Raw genomic sequence first — 21,337 nt, 5'->3', positions numbered from 1 at the left:
ACCCCTAATTTGGGAACCCCTGAGATAATGTGAAAAGGGCACTTTATGGCCAAAAGTATGTGGACACCTGACCATCACTCCCTAATGTGAGGGTAATTGGTTGTTCAGTTCAGTTCAATTCAATTTTATTTGTATAGCGCTTTTTAGAATGGACATTGTCTCAAAGCAGCTTTACAGAAACATAAGCCACGGGATACAGATTTTAAATGTGTGAATGTATCCGAATTGAGCGAGCTGGTGGCGAGGAAAAACTCCCTAAGAAATGTTGTTGTCTGCATTGTGTGTTTACTTTTAACCAAATAAAAAGGCAGAAGGCAATTGGGCCGACTCTTCATTTACTCTGACAAAGAGATAATACAGTCTTATACAGTGTGTGCATTCTCCCTCAATAAATTTCAAGTTCACTGCAATTAACACGTGCTTCAAGTTCAGCGGGGAGACCCCAATTGATTTCTAGTCCTTCCCTTAACCACTCGTCCACAGCTACTGAAAATACCTGTCTCTGCATGGGCCAATGTCTAAACCTGCTTCACTGTGCGTCTGTTCAGAATTGTCTACAATGACTAGTTTTCACCCATCATCTGGCAAACAGAAATTCAGACCTACTCTTCAGCATTCGAACCTCTGCTGGGAAACCTGAAAGGATTTTTTTCTATATCTGAACATGTTTCACTGGGAATCAGTTCAGAAGTTTTACGCTTCTGTTGGGACCATGACCCTGATGAGGTTATCTGGGCTGACCTGTGAACAACTTCTTTTGCATATTCAGTGTAGAAAGCCATTAGCCCTCCCACTGCCCACTCTTGATCCAAAACAATAGGCACATGCACTTTTAGATGTCTATTTAATCGTCCATATCAACGGAGCACATGAAAGTGTTTGTGGTTGATGTATACTCAAGACTTAACAGAATCACCTCAAGTGACCGAAGTGGTTCGTCACATAAATCACCGTATTTATATTTAATGTACATCATGAAACACATACTACTTAGATATTTTTGTAGGGGAACTTGTGCTGAAGACTAAAAAGTCATGTGACTTTGAAAATAGTGCTTACATTTGTTCAAATTGACAACAATATCAGAGCGTGCCAAAATCATCAGAGTGTCTGAAAATACCTGGGGTCCCCCAGAGTAAACTGAGACAGAATCCTTTCCTCCAAAGATCAGAGCATTGTGCACGGTGATGTATTTACCTCTCTTTCAGGTCTGCGTGTTTATTTATTGTGTTTGTAAACAGGTGGGTATAAGGGCAAAAAACACATCTGTAGTGTCAGGATGGCCGAGCGGTCTAAGGCTCCACACTCAAGGTTTAGACCTTTTCCCTGGTAAAAGGGGGATTCTGGTCTCTAAATGGAAGCGTGAGTTCAAATCCCTTTTCTGACATTAATTTTTTAAATGAAAACACCATTAAAATAATGGCTTTTAATTCTTATGAATAGGTTATCAGATATGGAGCGGGTGGAATTTTGACCCACTCTCCTTTGCAAAAGTGCTTTGGTTCAGACACATTGGAGGGTTTTGGAGCATGAACTGCCTGTTTAAGGTCCTGCCTCAGCATCTCAGTTGGTTCAAGTCAGGACTTTGACTAGACCACTCCAAAACTTTAGTTTCAGAGGTGGACTTACTCCTGTGCTTTGGATCATTGTCTTGCTGCATCATCCAGTCGCACTTGTATTTCAACTTAGGGATAGAAGACTGGAGATTCTCCTTTATGATTTTCTGATAGAGAGCAGAATTCATGTTTTCCTTAACTATTGTCCAGGCCCTGAAGCAGCAGAGCATCCCCACAACATCAAAGTGCCACCTCCATGCTTGACTGTAGGTATGATGTTCTTTTTGTGGAATTCTGTGTTTGGTTTACGCCAGATGTAACGGGACTCCTGCTGTTTAAAGAAACATACCCGGATTAGGAAATGCTTCACAGTTTGTCAAATTTCAGTCGTAGTCGGCAGGATTTGAACCTGTGTGGGGAGACCCTAATGGATTTCTAGTGCATCACCAAGTCCATAGGGAACATTCTGTGAAATGTTCAACCCTGGAGGTGTGAGGTGAACGTGCTATCAAAAGTCTTGCATATGTTAGTAGTTTTGTTTCGTGACATAAAGATGGTTTTAAGATATTGTCGAATCTCAATAAGTAAAACATCAAACAGACTACATGTATAGACTACAAACGAAACTTCTTTCCAGTGTAAACAGAAATAAACATCAATATATTGTTATTAATTTGAACAGACTTTTCCATACGAGCTCAGAACCAAAATAAATGCTCTCTGGCTGTTTACACAGTTAACATTCTGTATTAATATCTCTTCTAAATTTCTTTATATAAACATTGACCTGGTCGACACGATGAATTATCAGCAGTGATCTTTATCTGCTGTTTCTGCTGTCAGTGATGAGTGGAACAGGTCATACCTGTCTCTCTAAAACTCCTCCCATTAAGGAAGTACAGAGTCTGAGACGACTGCAGTCCTTTTGCAGTGTTCTGCTCTGGTGAGTTTAGTTTTATTCTCGGTTTATGGAGAATTCTGAGTCTCGTTTTCAGCTCTGTGAAAGGAAGTGATTACTAACTGGACCTGCAAAGTCGTATATTAACTTTAAACAAACCTGAAATCAGGGTGTGATTACTTTTGATCAAAGTGAAAGTGAATCTGAACATTCGGACTGGAGAGAACAACAACAGCAGCAGAATAAAATGGCTTCTAAGTTTTCAGAGGAGGATTTCTCTTGTCCTGTGTGCTGTGAAATCTTCACGGATCCTCTTCTCCTGCGCTGCAGTCACAGTGTGTGTAAAGTGTGTTTGCAGAAGTTCTGGGAGAACAAAGGATCCAGAGAATGTCCTGTTTGTAGGAGGAAGTCGTCTATGGAGAAACCTCCCATATGTCTGGCCTTAAAGAACCTGTGTGAGACTTTCTTACAGGAGAGAAGTCAGAGATCTTCATCAGCGTCTGAAACAGTCTGCAGTCTGCACCGTGAGAAACTCAAACTCTTCTGTCTGGATGATCAACAGCTGGTGTGTTTGGTGTGTCAGACTTCAAAAATACACACCAACCATAAATTCTGCCCCATTGATGAGGCATCAACAGACTGTAAGGTAAATAAAATGTTCCTGTAAAAGGTACATGTAAAAAAGAGTTTATTCTACATATCAATATCTACAGGTTCAATATAAACACAGTGTAATAATTCAATAATAAATGATAATTATCTTGTGATAAATTTAGTAAATAATAACAAATGTGAGTCTGCTATTCCATCATCTTCAGATTTTCAGCATCTGAAGTGTCTCCTGTATAAACAGGAGCAGATCTTCCATGTTAGACTAAAGCAGTGTACACCAATAAACCCACATCCTATAAGTCTACACTTTTCATTGTTTCTTCTGTACTTGGTGCATTTGAAAAGCTCTAATGAGTGCTTGTAAGAGAGAATACAGCTATTACTAAACACAGAGTCTCCATGCAGTGTGTTGATTTGTTTCAGGAGGAGCTGAAAACTGCTCTGAAGCCCCTACAGGAGAAACTGAAGATCTTTAAAGACTGTAAACTGAACTGGAGTCAGACTGCAGAACATATAAAGGTTAGAATCAATAAGATGGCTTTGATATTAGAATGATATTTTGCATCACTGCAGAATCAGTTCTATTTCATTTGATTTCCTCTTCACTGCAGATTCAGGCCCAACACACAGAGCGGCAGATTAAGGAGGAGTTTGAGAAGCTTCACCAGGTTCTACGAGATGAAGAGGCAGCCAGGATAGCTGCACTGAGAGAGGAAGAGGAGCAGAAGAGTCAGATGATGAAGGAGAAGATTGAGAAGCTGAGCAGAGACATATCATCTCTTTCAGACACAATCAGAGGCGTAGAAGAGGAGATGAGAGCCGAAGACGTCTCGTTCTTACAAGTGAGGATCATTTAGTCAGTATTTATACTGTGAAAAAGTAAAACTTCTTTCCATCATCAGAAACGTCACATTTCAGTGGTGTAAAAATGTCAGTCAGATCCACTGATATTTGCTTTGTTGTTTTACAGAACTACAAGGACACAGTGAGAAGGTGAGTGATGTGCTTCCTGTCTCTCTCGTTCTCTGTGTTTCTGACTCCAAACCCACAGCAGCACTGACTCCTGAATGTTTTTGCAGAGCTCAGTGCACACTGCAGCATCCAGAGGAGCTTTCAGGACCACTGATCCATGTGGCAAAACATCTGGACAACCTGAAGTTCAGAGTCTGGGAGAAGATGCAGGACGCTGTCCAATACAGTAACAATCTTTCTTTCTTTCTTTCTTTCTTTCTTTCTGTTTCTCTGCCTTTGTTAATTGTTAATTGTTATAGTGATGTTTCATTTGTGTAATGTTTTGGAATTTTTGTTATTATTATTACACACATATGTGGTCACTTTTTGACCTGATGTAATGTAAGGGAACTTTTATTTTGAAAGGCTTCTAATGCGTCAGACTGTTCAGTGGTTGAAGCGCGAGTGTAAAAATGGATTACAAAAGTTTTAGATTTACAATTCTTATAAAGATTGTTTACATTTGTAATTTAAATACACCCGGTTATATATGTTTATTCATTAATATTGCAATTACAGTTATCATCTCTTTGGTTCATGCTAATATTAGCTACTTCCATACTAACGTAATGCTTAAGTTAGCTTAGCTCCAATATGTGTGTGTGTGTGTGTGTGCACGTGTGTGTGTGTCTCTGTGTGTGTGTGTGTGTGTGTGTGTGTGTGTGTGTGTGTGTGTGTGTGTGTTTTCAGCACCTGTAACTCTGGACCCCAACACTGCTCATCCTGACCTCATTGTATCTGATGATCTGACCAGTGTGAGACTCAGTGATGAGAAACAGAAGCTTCCTGATAATCCAGAGAGATTTGATGATTATTGGTGTATCCTGGGCTCTGAGGTCTTTAACTCAGGGACACACTACTGGGACGTTGAAGTAGGAGACTCTACATGGTGGTATGTGGGTGTGATGACAGAATCTGCTCAGAGGAAGGGAGATATATTCTCCAGAAGTGGAATCTGGTGTGTGGGGTATTTTGATGGTAAATATAGAACATGTTCTACACCACAGCTAGTCACTCTCCTCTCAGTAACACAGAAGCTCCAGAGGATCAGAGTGCAGCTGGACTGGAACAGAGGAAAGCTGTCGTTCTCTGACCCTCTCACTAACACACACATACACACTTTCACACACACATTTACTGATAAATTACTGCCATTTATAAATGTTGTTTGTAAAAAATCTCCTGTAAAGATCCTCCCACTTCAGTGCTCTGTAAGAGTGAATCAGATCAGTTAGAGCTGATATTGTTTTATTCCAATTCATTAATGAAATATTGCTGATGAAAAGATTCATGTTCTTTGTGAAAGTCTGTTTTTACTGAAGCTCTGAACACTTCATTGTGGAATTTATTTTGAAGTGTTCTATTATTATTTCGACTCACCTTATCAATTACATCAAAATAATGTGAAAACTCAAAATAATAAGATAATATCTCGAATATTAATATATCTTGAAGTTCCAAGTTATTAAATGAAATTTTTAAAGTGAAAATAACGACCTACTGTGTTGAAATAATGAATTATTAAATAAAAATAATGTGATAAAGTTCAAATAACTCCATAGTACATTTTCCCCACAACTTTCAGTTCAGGGCTTCCAGAAACAAATAAACTACAGAATGAATTTAAAATCATAAAAATATGTTTAAATGTAGATCTCTATGAGTTAGATTAATGAATTTTATTCCTGAATTTAAATCATTGTAAATAAACTGAGGCTTTGGAGACTGGTGTCTTTACTGTATTTGTATTGTTAGCGCTATGCTGTTAATCCTGGGGGAAATGTTTAGCTGGATGTGTGTTATGTGTGAAACTGTGCAGTGGAGGAGATTTCAAATTGAGCTCTAAGTTTCCCTCCACCAGCAGTTTGTGGTTGTGTAAAGATCAGATGGATCTGTATGTTAATCCTGCATTAGGTGCTGATTCACAATTTAAAATACGATTCAGAATGAAATGAAATCACTTTGTTCACAGTGAGAATGTGGGGCGGATGTGGAAGAGAGAGTGATGGGGTGAGAGTCAGACATTAAAGGTGCTATAAACAACAATTTTATAATAATACTGTTCTCTAGAGTCATTTAACCACAAGTTCTGTTCATCATGTTATTCATCCAGATTTCCACAGAGATCATCAAGAACTAAATCATCTACAACCCTCACAAACACAAATGACATCCTGAGGAGATCCACAGCTCCTCTTAATGTGTGTATTTATCAGCATTTATCTGAAAGCTACATTCTGAACTACTACTACACTCAGCACAGAACCTCACATATAAATAAGTTCCCTCTCATTTAAACTTTTCCAGTGTTGAGTGTCTTCATCTTTAATTCACTGCATATGTACAAAATACATTTTAGAATCCTAACTTCATTTATTTAATATTCACACAGGGGGTTTTTATAGGGAATAAAATCCTGTCAGAAGTGGGATTTGAACCCACAACTCCATTCAGAGACCAGAATCCTCCTTTAACCAGGGAGAAGGTCTGAACCTTGAGTCTGGCGCCTTAGACCGCTCGGCCATCCTGACACTACAGCTGTGTGTTCCCTCCCTTTTTTCCACCTGTTTACAAACACAATCATTAGACTTGCTGACCTGAAACAGAGTGAATACATCACAGTGCACAGTACTCTGACCTTTGGAGAAAAGGATTCTCTCCCAGTTTTTAATAAGATCTTTAACTACAATGTCAGCTTTTTAAATGTTTAGAGAAGAGGGTTATCACTGCTTGTGTTTTTTTTTTTTTTTTTTTTTTTTTTTTAAACCATTTCCATGGGGTGTACTTATTTTTTCACTTGACTCTAGATAGATAGATCACTTTATTAATCCCAGAGGGAAATCCACATATAACAGCAGCACAGAGAGTTAGAAGTGTGCTAAAGTTATTTAACATTATAAATGAAGCAAATAAGAATAAATATACGCGTGTATCGACGCGCTCGCTTCGTCGGTCATCATCTTCCAGGACTGAGCCGTTATAAAAGTGAGGGTTGTTGCGTTCGCATTCAGACACTGCAGCGTATGGCGAGAACCGCGACCTCAATATACGAGATATAAACTAATTATTAAAACTACATATATTCATTACTATTTAACAATAACGCAGGAGCGCCACCGAGTGTATAGAAGTAAAGGTACATTTCTGTAATTCAAAATGAACTTGATTAAGAGTATAAGTACGGCCAGTTAAACCTACTCTTAAAATCACATTGTTTTTGTATATAGAGTGTTACTTCCCACCTCTGGAAATACTGCAGCTGGAAAATATAATCCTTTCTTTTCTCTTTTTGTTCGTCCGGAACATCCAGAGCACATCACATTCATGCAGCACTACAGCTCTGTCCTTTGGGTCAGTTTCACCTCGCAGGTCAGTTTAGCAGCTCAGTTCAACATCTACAGAAAAATGCTGCCTACAACCGCTGATCTCTGTAAGCTGTGCGTATCACAGATGCACACTTCTGAAGAAAACATTTCATCTGTGCAGGAAGAACCTGACACTAACAGTTCTGTATAAAATGTTCACCAAGTGGAGGAACTGCCAGATGATTGCAGTGCAGCTTGGACCAGACACAGTTGTGAAATGTTCCAGAAGTTAAAGATCCCATAAGCACAGTATAGTAGAGGAGCTCCCAGACTGTTCATATACTAAATCTGAGCCCATCGTATTATTTGATCTGACAATAATCCATTAAATCTTGTTAGTATAGCAGAGCTATGAGAGTTGTGTTCCCAGGCTAAGAGACAGGGGAAGAGCAGACGCAGTCAGTGTGGCTCATGGGGTATTTCTGCTCAAATAGCAGAAGGGTCTCTCTAATAGAAATAGGGTTTGCTCAGCAGATAAACAGTATGGAACATCTCCCACACCCCAAAATACACGGCATGTTTTGTGTTATTGTATTGCTCGATGGCGGAATACTGTATTCACTTTGCTGCAACACTGAGATCCCAGAGATCATTATGTTAGCAATTTCACTGACAGCAATGATCTTCAACAACGTGGCTGGTGCACAGAATGTGTACGGGACACTGCAGATCTCTAATGAGAAAGGTTGTAGGCCTGGGTTTGTCAAAGACACAAAGACTGAAGTAAATCTGATAAAACATTATTAGGTGGCTATTGTTGTTAATTATAAACAACAGTGCCCTGATTTGGGAAAGACAGTTTTTTGTTTTTTTTTGAAAGACAGGACCCTATAGCTTCCACCTTACAGAGAAAACATGGCAGAAAGTTCAACAGAGCGTTTGGTTGAAAGCGATTATAAACTCGAGTAAAGTAACTGAGGCAGAGAAACCGCAGGAGCTCAGAAGTTGAATAAAGTTATAAAGAGCACGATCAGATAAGATAAGACGTACCTTTATTGATCTCCTGTAGCACTCTCTCTCTCTCTCACACACACACACACATACACACACACACACACATGTGGTTTCAACACAATTTTATTTTATTTATATCGATATACATTCTTATTTAAATATGAACTAGTTTACATAAAATCTTGCATTAGTTTGTTTAAACCCTTAAACTCCCAGGACCTTTCATCATGTCAAGACTTACATTCCTCACTCTCATATCTGCCTTTCTTATTAGTTTAACTGAACTTTCTGAATAATTTATAGTCCTTACTCCATTATATGATTTAAACTTAACATCTCAACAATAACCCAGGAGGAGAAGAGGTTATATTACAACAAATGAAGTTAGATGGAAAGATATTATTATTATTATTATTATTATTATTATTATTATTATTTACAGCTATTTTACAGCCTGAGCTTATCAGCATTTTTTTTTACCCTGGCTAATTTTCAGAAAATGTTAGATTTCAGTTTTTGGGTTTGATTTATATGTTTTAATCTAAGTGCCTTAAGTTTATTTTGTATTACACATTAATAAATGTCAGTTTGTTTATATTAGAAAGTACATTGTGTTAAAGCCAGATAAAATTATACAAGGTGTCAGATTGTTTAATAATTTTGGCCATGTAACATTAATGTTACTATGCTGTAAGTTTGCAGTATGTACAGTGTTTACATCAATAGAGAACAGTGAATTACTAAGAATTATCTCTTTAACTAGGAATACTAATTATAAAAGATAAAATTGTGTGGTAGATAAGTGCATAAGAGCACACAATCCTGTACTATACCTTTATTTACAGACTTGATTAACCGAGTCACAAATACAGGAATGTAAAATCACATCATGTCTTTAAAGTGTAAGAGTTCATCATAATCCTGTGCATGAGCTTCATTCAACACCTGTATGGTTATTGTTAGGATTCTGGACTATATAGACTTTGGTCACTAGATGGAGACATTCTGCATTTGTGTTTTCCTTTTTTCCACTTGCCTGTTAGCCCTCATTATTGTTTTCACCTGACCATGATTTACTTGACTATTTATATTCTCCATTTTCTTTGTTCATTGCTTAGTCTTTGTGTTTTTCAGGTAAGTATCTTGTTGCACCCCTGCCACTGCCACAATGTCACACCTGCCCCACTGCTGCTGCCCCACTGCCACTACTGCCCCGTCACTGCCCCTGCCCCTGCCCCACTGCTCCTGCCACTGCCACTACTGCCACTGCCCCACTGCTCCTGCCAATGGTCCACTGCCACTACTGCCACTGCCCCACTGCCACTGCCGCTGCCCCACTGCCCCTGCCCCACTGCCACTGCCCCTGCCACTGTCCCTGCCACTACTGCCACTGCCCCTGCCCCACTGCCACTAATGCCACTGCCCCACTGCCACTGTCCCTGCCACTACTGCCACTGCCACTGCCCTACTGCTCCTGCCAATGCCCCACTGCCACTGCTCCTGCCCCACTGCTTCTTCCACTGCCCCACTGCCCCTGCTCCTGCCAATGCCACTGCTCCATTGCCAATGCCCCTCTGCATCTGCCACTGCTGTTGTGTTTTGCTTATTACGTGTTTTTGGACTTTACATTAATCTGTACACAGTTGGATTCAGGGGCGTCATTAGGGCTGATCATTTGGGGCTCGAGCGCATGTTTACACCGTACGCTTACTTTTACCCCAGGGCTGTTTGTGTATAATGACTTCTAAGGATCAATACTGGTGTTTACCCTCAGTATACCCACTCATTTTGCTGCTTCTGAACTCCGTAATCTACTTTTGTGTTGTTGTTTTTGTGAAACTCGCGATTCTTTATTGTAATTGGTGTATTTTATTTGAATTCCACCCTTCCCTGCCCCGACAACCGTCGCCACTGCCGTCACTGACTGAAGACGTCAGGTGAGACCGTCCCACTGAAGCAGTCAGGTAAAATTAATAAAAGTGCTTGAAGCGGGATTGAAGTGTACTCAGTGCTCACCGGTATGTACCGGTTCTACCCAATTTTTGGAATTGAGGTTGTATATACATGTGTATATAGTCTGTATATTCGTAAATATATATGATTATGATAAATGTGTAAGAATTACTACAATCTATTTAGATAACAATAATCTTTTGCATAAAAATTGTTCTTGCAACACGTTATATAATCACCCCCTCCCCCCCTCAGCCCCCCAAAATTTCTGAAATCTTATACATGCCCCTGCTTGGATTGTCGTTGTTGTTTTGTATCCCTGTTTGCCCTTTTGGTGAATCTTTCAGAAGTAAAGATTTTATTATTTAATTCCTCCATCTCTGTCTCTGGAAGTTTCTCTGCAGTCGAGTCCAGCCTAGCCTGTTGAGCAGTGGTTAAGTTGTTGGGTCTTTACCATCACAACCAGCGTTTGATTCCTGTCCAGGTCACCAACCTTTACAGGCTATGTCTGGATGCTGTAAAACAAACAAACAAAAAAACCCTGGTCACAGTCAGCCTTTATTCTCCTCACAAACAAAATCTGTGAAAATCAGCAGACCAGAGATTTCCTCCTCTAATAATAAACGTTCAGGAAGGAGCAGAATCCAAGAAGGTTTTGTCATATTGGGTATAAACTCTATGTTGATTCTATTCACAGAACAGCTGCTATTAAATTTAATACCATCTAAGGTACATTGGAATTATTTTCAGTGATTGGGGAACACTAGTTTCCATGTTATTTAAACCTGGTAGTGTTCTGACGCTTTTAATAAACCACATCTGATCTGTCCAAAAGCCATCCAATCTCTAACCTGCCTTCCCCATCTAGGATCTTTGGAGAATGATCTCTTTTTATTAGAAACATCAAGCATGATGTGTTCAGTCGGGTTTTCCAAAAGCATCGTGTGGAAATTTTCAACATGATGCATTTCTCTTATCTTGTCTCAGTATTCTGTTCTGTTTAAGCTTTAAAGTTATAGTATGTATTAATGTTCTAACTACTGAAGTGGAAAATACAAAATGGATGAACTGAAGAAGTTGTTAAACCACAGTCTATCTCAAGCTCTTAGGAAGAATCTTTTTTTAGAAAGACTGGTTTTTAGAAAGGCTGAAGTTCTTAGAAATGACCATCTTACGTTCCTAGAAAGCAGAAAACTACTCTGTATATGGAGTATACTTCGTATACTTTTCATAGACTTATGATCACTAGATGAATAGTTCATACAAAGAGCATGCTATCAGTAGAGAACTGATGCGTGTTGATTACTGGTTGCTGGGCAGACTAGAATAATGAAATTACATCTGCCCTACGCTGGGGTTTAACCGAAAGCATAACGTACTGTTTTTCAGGAACAAAAGGCCTCATGCAGAGAGACTTACTGTTTGCTCTCTCCTTCTTCTAAGAGAGCTGAGTCCATCTTGCAAGATGCTTAATAAACATTCCCAGGTGTTTTTACCTTTCACATCCGCTCTCAAAAGAATTCTGACCAATCAAACTCACCATCACTAATATGTTGGGATGTAACCAAATATACATACAAACAGGAGGTGAACTATTAGCTGTTGTTGGTTTTCGGGGGGTTTTATTGTAAAGAAAGCTTGTCAGAAAGGTTCCCACAGTGCAACTGGTTGAGACTAGAAGTGTGCATCAGGACTGGGATCCCACATAAAAGTCACAAAAGCAGGAACAATTTTCTTTCATGCAGGGGGTCAGATATGATGCTCGTAGTTCATTAAAGTGAACGAAGGTAAATGATGAATTTACCGTGTTCATTAACACAGCCTTAGTAACTGCCTGATCAGGAGCACGGTTTTTAGGCAAATGTTTAAACTAATAGGCCTGTATTTTGAGAAACAGAAACATCTAAACATATTTTAAAAATATCACGGACAAAAAATAACTGATAGAGATGTGAATATTTGGAACAGAGCTGGAGGCAGATGATTGTCTAGAACATCTTTCTTGAACATTTCACTTCACTGGGAATAAGAGGCCCAAACACTGTTCCAGCATGACACACAGTATACAAAGCGAGCTCCATGAAGACATGGTGTGTGTGAAGATTGGAAGAAGGTAGAAGAACTCGAGTGTCCTGCACAGAGCCCTGACCTCAACCCCACTGAACACCTTTGGGATGAACTGGAACTGGAGTCTCCTCACATCAACATCAGCACCTGACCTCGACCTCACTAATGCTCTTGTAGCTGAATGATCACTAATCCCCACAGCCACGCCCCAAAATCTAGTGGAAAGCCTTCCCAGAAAAGTGGAGCACATTATAATAGCAAAGAGGGGACCAACTCCATATTAATGCCAAGCCTTTGGAACAGGATGTCCAACAAACACATATGGGTGTCATGGGCAGGTGGCCACATACTTTTGGCCAAATAGTGTACATAAGTACTGCTATGTGAGTGTCAATGTGAGGCTGAAAATGATCCAATCCACAAACCCAAAGAAGAGCTGCTCAGTGGTGTTCCTATGGTGGTGTCTCTGGTGGCACTGATTAAAGGAATAGAAGAAAGCTGATTTGCACCTGCACTAAAATAGAATATCTCTGTGTTACAAATGTCTATAAAGTGACAGAAATTCAGTAACTCACTCTGAACTGTCCAGTTTACAGTTTCGGTCCCGCAGTAGATCGTTCAGCAGGTTCACTCCTGGGTCTCCTTGTTTATTGCCATACAGATCCAGCTCTTTCAGCTGTGATGAGGTGTTTGACCTCAGAGCTGAAACCAGAGCTACAATTCCTTCATCTGTGATATTGCACCCTACCAACCTGCAGAGAGACACATGATTACTGTATCTCTCTCTCCCACACTCACAAATTAATCACAACACCAAAACACCACATAGAAAACATACTGTAGAGTAATAATACAGTGTGCTTATTTCCACAAACATACACACACTCATTTCTGGATTGTGTGTGCCTGAGAGACAGAGAGAGAGAGAGAGAGAGAGAGAGAGAGAGAGAGAGAGATCTCACCCCAGTGTCTTCAGTGTACAGTGTGGATTCTGCAGTCCCTCAGAGAGCAGCTTCACTCCTGAATCCTGCAGGTTATTGCCCCTCAGATGCAGTTCCCTCAGACTGGAGGATTTAGAACTGAGAACTTTGGACAGAATTGCACAGCTTTCCTTTTCTAGATTACATGAACGCAGCCTAAGAGAGATGTAATGATAAATCAGAACACTGGCATCTCATCACACACACAGTGCCATCTGACACTACCTCACTTCTTCTGGATTTGCTGCATAAACCCTAACAAGCAGAGCTCCAGCTCAGCAGCGCGACACAAACCACAGGCTAGGAGATACAGATTTAGGTTATTTAGGCATATAGACCAAATGACTATTGACATCTTATATACAACTAGACAACACTCTGCAAACTCAGCAAGGTTGTTTCACTAATCCCTGAAATTCCTTTTAAGTCTACGTTTCATGAATAGCAGCTGAATTATTTGGGCCACGCGGAGATGAAGCATGCTACAGCCGCAGAGTGTCCATCAGTGAATAAACTCACCCGGGGTACCACATGTTCAATAGGCCTGACTGTATATATGCTTAAGCTCTTTCACTGTGATTGAAAATCATATACCGTAATAGACACACATTCACATGATTTGATTCTATATGAAAGTTATCCAGAGGGTGAAAGTCTCACCAGAGTCTCTCCAGTTTACATTGTGGATTCTTCAGTCCCACCGAGAGCAGCTTCATTCCTGAATCACGCAGTTCATTGCCACTTAGGTTCAGTTCTTTCAGACTGGAGGAGTCAGAACTGAGAACTGAGGACAGAACTCTACAACTTTCCTCAGTGAGATTACATTTACACAGCCTGGGAGAGAAAAAGATCACTATAGTGACATGACACAGACATTTTATTGCTTTACTCTTAATTATCTAGCTGTACATTTACAGATATTTTGTGGTTGTATTTTACATTACATTTGTTTATTTGCGGATGAAGTCATCTCTGAATCACTCAAAAATGGTTCATACTTGGAATCCAAAAGGCTTGATCATTAAAAAAATCCTCGATTTATCTATCCTCTCCATAATCAAACACTGGCAGTATAATGGGCTGACTTCAACATCATGTTAATGTCCAACAAGCTCATATAGGTGTCAGGTGTCCACATACTTTTGGGCATATACTGTATGGTAACTTTTTTTCTTGTAAAATCAGATATATTCCCAAAATGTAGTATTTTTCTTCTTTAAGCAGTGGCCATAAAGCACTATCGTACCACTGTCAGTGACTAAAATATCGCTTTTCACCGGAGTGCCTCTTCAGGTTCATTACTTTTGCCTCTTATGTCACCAATAAAATTGTGCATACGCCTGGGCGAGAGTTAAAGTGATGGCTTACACACAAACATTTCAATTTCACCTTTTATAAACCTGGATAACTGTGTAGGCAATCATGTAAACAATTTTTGTGAGGAAGTTAGTGCTCTGCATTGTTATTGCAGCCTGAGAGTAATTAACTTGGTTATTAACAACACAACAGCATTGTAAATCCTGTTTAAATATCTTATTTTTTCATTTAGTTTTTCATAAGATATTTAATTCCCCCTTCTTGAGCATCAGTGAATGTTTGCACCTTGTGTAATAGTTGTGTTTGAGTCCCTCAGTCGTCCTCAGTGTGAAAAAAAGGATCTCAGCTTCATATAGTTACTGTTGGAAAGGGGTTAAATATGCAGAACATGCAGGACCTGGAGGATTTTTCTGAAGAACAGTGGGGAGTTTAACTGCTCCGGACAAACAAGGGGCTCATGAAGAACTCTCACAACACAGTCGTGGATCATCCAGGTAACAGCACACAGTATTAATATTCAAGTGTGTGTAAACTGGTTCATTTGTGTAAATTAAGTTATTATTGTGTCTTGTGGACTATATGTAAACATTTGTTATGTGAAATAACTTCCTCAGGGCAGGACTAAATTAACAACTAAATGCAATTTTAATGATTCCTCTTTTTTCCCCCCAATTATTAACATTTTGCAGATTCTGCAAGGGGGTAAATTTATGAGCACAACTGTATGTACTCTATGTATTTAATGTATGTGTATGTCCTAAAAGTCCTAAAAGTAGACAAAGACAACACAATTAAACAAATTAGACATAAAATATTATACTTGGTCATTTATTTATTGGGGAAAATAATCCATTTTTACATACCTGTGAGCGGCAAAAGTCTAGGATTATCAGTTAATCTGAAGGTGAGATTAGAGTCAGGAGTTTTCAGTCAGTGGGATGATGATCAGGAGTGAGTGAGTGAGTGAGTGTCCTGTTTTATTTAAAGAACAGGGATCTATCAGAGTCTGATCTTCACAACACGTGTTTGTGGGAGTGTATCCTGGTGCAAACAAAGGAGATTTCTGAAGACCTCAGAAGAAGAGTTGTTGAAGCTCATCAGTGTGGAAAAGGTCACAGAACCATCTCTGAAGAGTTTGGACTCCACCAATCCACAGTCAGACAGATTGTGTACAAATGGAGGAAATTTAACACCATTGTTCGCCTCCCAGGAGGAGGAGCCAGAAGACTAATGGAAAATGTTTTGTGGATAGAGGAGACCAAAATAGAACTTTTTGGTTTAAATGAGAAGCGTTATGTTTGGAGAAATGAAAACACTGCGTTCCAGCAGAAGAACCTGATCTCATCTGTGAAACATGGTGGTGGTAGTGTCAGGGTTTGGACCTGTTTTGCTGCATCTGGATCAGGACGACTCACCGGCACTGATGGAACAATGAGTTCTGAATTATACCGGCAAACTCTAAAGGCAAATATCAGGACATGAGTCCATGAACTGAATCTGAAGAGAAAGCGGGTCATGCAGCAACACAACGATCCTAATCACACGAGTCGTTCTACCAAAGAACGCTTAAAGAAGAATAAAGTTCATGTTTTGGAACGGCCGAGTCAAAGTCCTGACCTTAATCCAGTAGAGATGTTGTGGAAGAACCTGAAGCGAGCAGTTCATGTGAGGAAACACACCAACACCCCAGAGCTGAAGCTGTTCTGTACTGAGGAACGGGATAAAACTCCTCCAAGCCGACGTGCAGATGATCAACACTTACCCCAAACGCTTATCTGCAGTTATTACTGCACAAGGGGGTCACACCACATACTGAAAGCAACGGTTCACATACTTTTACCCCTCACAGATCTGTAATACTGGATCATTTTCCTCAATAAATAAATGACCAGGTATAATATTTTTATCTCATTTGTTTAATTGGGTTCTTTATCTACTTTTAAGACGTGTGAAAATCTGATCATGTTTTTATGTTATATTTATGCAGAAATATTAACAGCATATTATTAATAACAAAACTATTATGTCTAATTAAAATTTTATTTGCATTAAGGTACAGTTGTTTTACTCAGTCTGTCTTAGAAAATTGATCTGCTATGAACATGTGTCTGTTTCTCTTCTGCTAATCATTCTTTTATTTATGGCATTATGATCAGGTTTTGCTATCTTTTTGTTGTATTCAGTGCATACACACATTCACAGAGACAGTGTGCATATGTGTGTATACAACGAATATATGTCAATTTAACTAGAATGTGTTTGTGTGTGAAAACTGATGATCTCACCACAGTGTCTCCAGTGTACAGTGTGGATTCTGAAGTCCAGCAGAGAGCAGCTCCACTCCTGAATCCTGCAGGTTATTGTAACTCAGGTCCAGTTCTCTCAGTCTGGAGGAGTTTGAACTGAGTACTGAGGACAGAACTCTACAGCTTTCCTCTGTCAGATCACACCAACACAGTCTGGGAGAGAACATAATTATATATCAAAATACAAATGTGTAAAAGAGTCATCTCCATATAAAGAAGAAATGTTATCTAGAAATTTTTAAATACGTCATAACATTAAAACCACTGACAGGTGAAGTGAATAACATGGTTATCTTGTTACAGAGGCAACTGTAAGGGTGGGATATATTTATTAGGCAGCAAGTGAACAGTCAGTTCTCGAAATTGATGGGTTGGAAGCAGGAAAAATGGGCAAGAGTAAGGATCTGAGTGACTTTGACAAGGGCCAAATGTGATGGCCAGACGTCTGGGTCAGAGCTTCTCCAAAGCAATAGGTCTTGTGGGGTGTTCCCGGTATGGTGTTAGTACCTACCAAAAGTGGTCCAAGGTAGGACTATCGGTGAATTGGCGACATGGTCATATGTTCCTAAGGCTCACTGATGCGTGTGGGCAGTGAAGGCTAGCCCGTCTGGTCCGATCCCACAGAAGAGCTACTGTAGCACAAAGTGCTGAAGAAGTTCATTCTGGTTCTGATAGAAAGGAGTCAGAACACACAGAGCATCACTGTGTAGGGGACCTACACAACATTAAGCAGGTGGTTTTAATGTTATGGCTGATTGGTGTTTATGCTTCCTATGATGGCTGAGATGGAACAATACTGATTGATCTTTGCCTTGTACCACTTCAGTGATGAAGGAGTTCTATTTCCTTTTGTTCTCGATTACAAGCACGGTTTCCTGCACAACTAGCAATGTCTCCTCTTTCGTATTCTTGATTTCTCCAAAAGTTGAGGACGTGAACACAAATATGCTGAATATAGTGCTCTAATTCTTTAATGTTGGCCATCATATTGTTTTCACTAAAATATGCGCTGTCAGATTTGATCAATGTTCATGCATATTTCTAGTATGCATCTATGACACTGTGTTGATGATGTGGTTCAGCTAGACGAGACACAACCAGGCCTGATTACTGCAAACCCTGTTCAATCAAATCAACACTTACATAGAACTTTTTCAGCAGCGTGAAGTTGGTTAAAAGATCTTACCCAGTAACACACTATGCCAAAGCTGAAAGAAATTCCAGAAATGATGATGAAGAAGGTGATTGAAGTACATCAGTCTGGGAAGGGTTACAAAGCTATTTCAAAGGTTCTGGGACTCCAGAGAACCACAGCGAGAGCCGTTATCTCCAAATGGAAAAACTCAGCACAGTAGAGAACCTTCCCAGAAGTGTCCGACCTTCCAAAATTCCTCCAAGAGCACAGTAACTACTTATCCAGCAATTCACAAAAGAGCCAAGGACAACATCAAAGGATCTACAGGCCTCTCTTTCATCAATAAAGGTCACTGTTCATGACTCCACTATCAGAAAGTGAGGTGAGGTGAAAACCACTGCTAACCCAGAAGAACATTTAGGCTCATCTGAATTTTGCCAGTTCTGTGGACTGATGAGTCGAAAGTAGAACTGGTTGGAAGACGGGAGTCCCATTACATCTGGCATAAACCAAACACTGCATTCTTTTTGTGGAAAATCATACCTACGATCAAGCATGGTGGAGGAAGTGTGATGATGTGGGGATGCTTTGCTGCTTCAGAGCCTGGGCAACTTGCTATAATTGAGGGAAACATGAATTCTACTCTCTACTAGAAATGTCTGGTCTTCAGTCTGTAAGTTGAAACTCAAGCGCAACTGGATTATGCAGCAAGACAACGCTCCAAAGCGTAGGAGTAATCCTAGTCCTAGAAGTAAGTGAAAGACTGATCTCCAGTTATCAGAAGTGTTTGGTTGCAGTTATTGCTGCTAAGGTGGCACAACAAGATTTTAAGTTGAAGGGAGCAATTACTTTTTCACATTGGTGATAGGTGGTGAATAACTTTTTTTGCTTCAATTAAAAAAAGGTTGCCTTTGATTTATGTTGTATTTCATTTGAAGATCTAAGACTATTTAGCATGAGATATACACAAAAACATATCAAATCAGGAGAAAGCAAATAGGAGAACAGGAGAAGCAAATAATTTTCATAGCACTATATATACCAGCCAGTAACTGCAGACAGAAGAGCAGGCGAACTGCACTTGTTGTGTCTGCATATCAGAACCTTGAGTGACACGCACTTTAATCATTTTAAACAGAAATTGAAGTCTATACCATATTACTATGAGAATGACTGAGATTAGTGGACTAGTGTCTCGCTCTATTTGTAGAAGTAATCACACACCAGTGGCTTATTCATGAACAAAGTAACCCATGAAAAGAAATTCATACAGCTATGATTTTATATAAATATAAAACAGTGCAGTAAAATATAGAATGACAATACTCACACAGCTTTGACTGATTCTTTAACCACCGGCAGCAACCTCAGAAGACACTCCTCCGATGGGTGATATTTTGTCAAGTCAAACTCCTCTAGTCCCTCTTGTGAGTTCAGTAATACAAACACCAGAGCTGACCACTGAGCAGGAGAAAGACAGGCTCCACTGAGTGCACTTTTACCTCCTCTGTTCAGGTAAGTTTGTATTTCTTTCACCAGAGAATCATCATTCATTTCATTCAGACAGTGGAACAGATTGATGGATTTCTCTGGAGAAGGATTCTCCCTGATCTTCCTCTTGAGATAGTTGACTATATCCTCTTTGATATTAGAGCTGTTCCCTGTCTGTGGTATTAAGCGTCGTAAGAGAGTCTGATTAGACTCGACTGAGAGACCCAGAAGGAAGCGGAGGAACAGGTCCAGATGTCCGTTCTCACTCTGTACGGCCTTGTCCACTGCAGTCTTCAGAGGGTCAATCATGTTTGGTTTTTTAAAGCGATAAAAAATCCCAGTTCTTTCCTCCCCTATCACATTTTTGTTTTTTAGGATGAAGGTCAGAAATGTGTATAAAGCAGCCAGAAACTCCTGAACACTCTGATGTACAAAGCTGAACACCTTCCCCAGGTGAAGCCCAAACTCCTCTCTGAAGATTTGGGTACACACTCCTGAGTACACTGACACTTCTCTGGCATCAATGCCACACTCTCTCAGGTCTTCCTCATAGAAGATCAGGTTTCCTTTCTCCAGCTGGTGGAAAGCCAGTTTTCCCAGTGCCAGGATACTCTCTCTGGTCTGCTGAGGATCAGGGCCATATTTTCCATGATACTTTTGGTCCTTGTGTTTGATCTGAAAGATCAGGAAGTGTGTGAACATTTGAGTCAGAGTCTTGGGGATCTCTCCACTCTCTGCTTCACCCAACATTCTCTCTAGAACAGTGGCTGAGATCCAGCAGAAGACTGGGATGTGGCACATGATGTAGAGGCTTCTTGAAATCTTCACGTGTCTGATGATTTTATTGGCCAGGCTCTGATCACTGATCCTCTTCCTGAAGTACTCCTCTTTCTGAGGATCACTGAACCCTCGTATCTCTGTTACCTGGTCTACACACTCAGGAGGGATCTGATTGGCTGCTCCTGGTCGAGAGGTGATCCAGAGGAGAGCAGAGGGAAGCAGATTCCCCTTGATGAGGTTCGTCAGCAGCACATCCACTGAGGCTGACTCTGTCACATCACACAATCTCTCATTCTTCTGGAAATTTAGAGGAAGGCGACACTCATCCAGACCATCAAAGATGAACAGGACTTTGCAGGCATTACAATTTATTAATGGCAATTCTTTTGTTTCTTGGAAGAAGTAACGAAGAAGCTTTATAAGACTGGTTTTTTTCTCTTTCATCAGATTCAGCTCTCTAAAGGGAAGTGGAAACATGAAGGTGACGTCCTGATTTGCTTTTCCTTCAGCCCAGTCCAGAATGAACTTCTGCACAGAGACTGTTTTTCCAATTCCAGCAACTCCTTTAGTCAGCACTCTTCTGATGGACTCGTCTTTAAAGAGATCATTACATTTGATGGGTGTCTCCTGTGTTGCTGGTCTCCTGGACGCTGTCTCAATCTGTCTCACCTCATGTTCATTATTGACGTCTCCACTCCAGCCAACTGTGATGTAGAGCTCTGTGTAGATCTCATTCAGAAGTGCTGAGCTTCCAGGCTGTGAGATTCCTTCATTAATTCTTTTACATTTCTCTCTCAGTCTGGATTTAAAGTTTCTAGGAATCTCAGATTCCAGCCCTAACAAACAACCAAATATAATGATTATGAATGTATGATCACTATCCATAATTTTACCTTTAGCAAAATTAGAGAG

At 40.0% G+C, this 21,337-nt stretch overlaps 2 protein-coding genes and 1 non-coding gene across 4 annotated transcripts in view; 1 reads left to right on the top strand and 2 right to left on the bottom strand.

The window, feature by feature from the left end:
• LOC108266890 (E3 ubiquitin-protein ligase TRIM35) overlaps positions 1 to 6,749 on the top strand; it is a 63,271-nt gene extending 56,522 nt beyond the window's left edge. The window contains exons 2-7 of the mRNA XM_017470715.3: positions 2,459 to 3,100; positions 3,490 to 3,585; positions 3,678 to 3,908; positions 4,037 to 4,059; positions 4,146 to 4,264; positions 4,768 to 6,749. Of these exons, the coding sequence (XP_017326204.1) occupies positions 2,702 to 3,100; positions 3,490 to 3,585; positions 3,678 to 3,908; positions 4,037 to 4,059; positions 4,146 to 4,264; positions 4,768 to 5,312 (1,413 nt within the window). The 5' untranslated portion in view covers positions 2,459 to 2,701 and the 3' untranslated portion in view covers positions 5,313 to 6,749. The remainder of the gene's footprint in view (positions 1 to 2,458; positions 3,101 to 3,489; positions 3,586 to 3,677; positions 3,909 to 4,036; positions 4,060 to 4,145; positions 4,265 to 4,767) is intronic.
• Positions 6,495 to 6,608, bottom strand: trnal-caa (transfer RNA leucine (anticodon CAA)). The gene is made up of 2 exons: positions 6,571 to 6,608; positions 6,495 to 6,540 (listed from the first exon to the last, which is right to left on the bottom strand). It is a non-coding gene; the product is annotated as a tRNA-Leu (tRNA).
• A 3,903-nt stretch (positions 6,750 to 10,652) lies between the features above and the next one.
• LOC108266868 (NACHT, LRR and PYD domains-containing protein 3) overlaps positions 10,653 to 21,337 on the bottom strand; it is a 20,236-nt gene continuing 9,551 nt past the window's right edge. Inside the window, exons 7-13 of one of the 2 annotated variants that reach the window (XM_017470677.2) lie at positions 19,485 to 21,261; positions 16,999 to 17,172; positions 14,057 to 14,230; positions 13,379 to 13,552; positions 12,992 to 13,168; positions 12,842 to 12,891; positions 10,653 to 10,864 (exon numbers count right to left, since the gene is read on the bottom strand). In XM_017470677.2, the coding sequence (XP_017326166.2) occupies positions 10,845 to 10,864; positions 12,842 to 12,891; positions 12,992 to 13,168; positions 13,379 to 13,552; positions 14,057 to 14,230; positions 16,999 to 17,172; positions 19,485 to 21,261 (2,546 nt within the window). In that variant the 3' untranslated portion in view covers positions 10,653 to 10,844. The remainder of the gene's footprint in view (positions 10,865 to 12,841; positions 12,892 to 12,991; positions 13,169 to 13,378; positions 13,553 to 14,056; positions 14,231 to 16,998; positions 17,173 to 19,484; positions 21,262 to 21,337) is intronic. The other variant, XM_047155809.2, reaches the window with a different exon arrangement.

This window comes from Ictalurus punctatus, chromosome 6 (assembly GCF_001660625.3).
Source record: "Ictalurus punctatus breed USDA103 chromosome 6, Coco_2.0, whole genome shotgun sequence".
Lineage (NCBI taxonomy): Eukaryota > Metazoa > Chordata > Actinopteri > Siluriformes > Ictaluridae > Ictalurus > Ictalurus punctatus.
The sequence above is the reverse complement of the archived record's forward strand: the minus strand, read 5'-3'. Positions and strand labels throughout refer to the sequence as shown.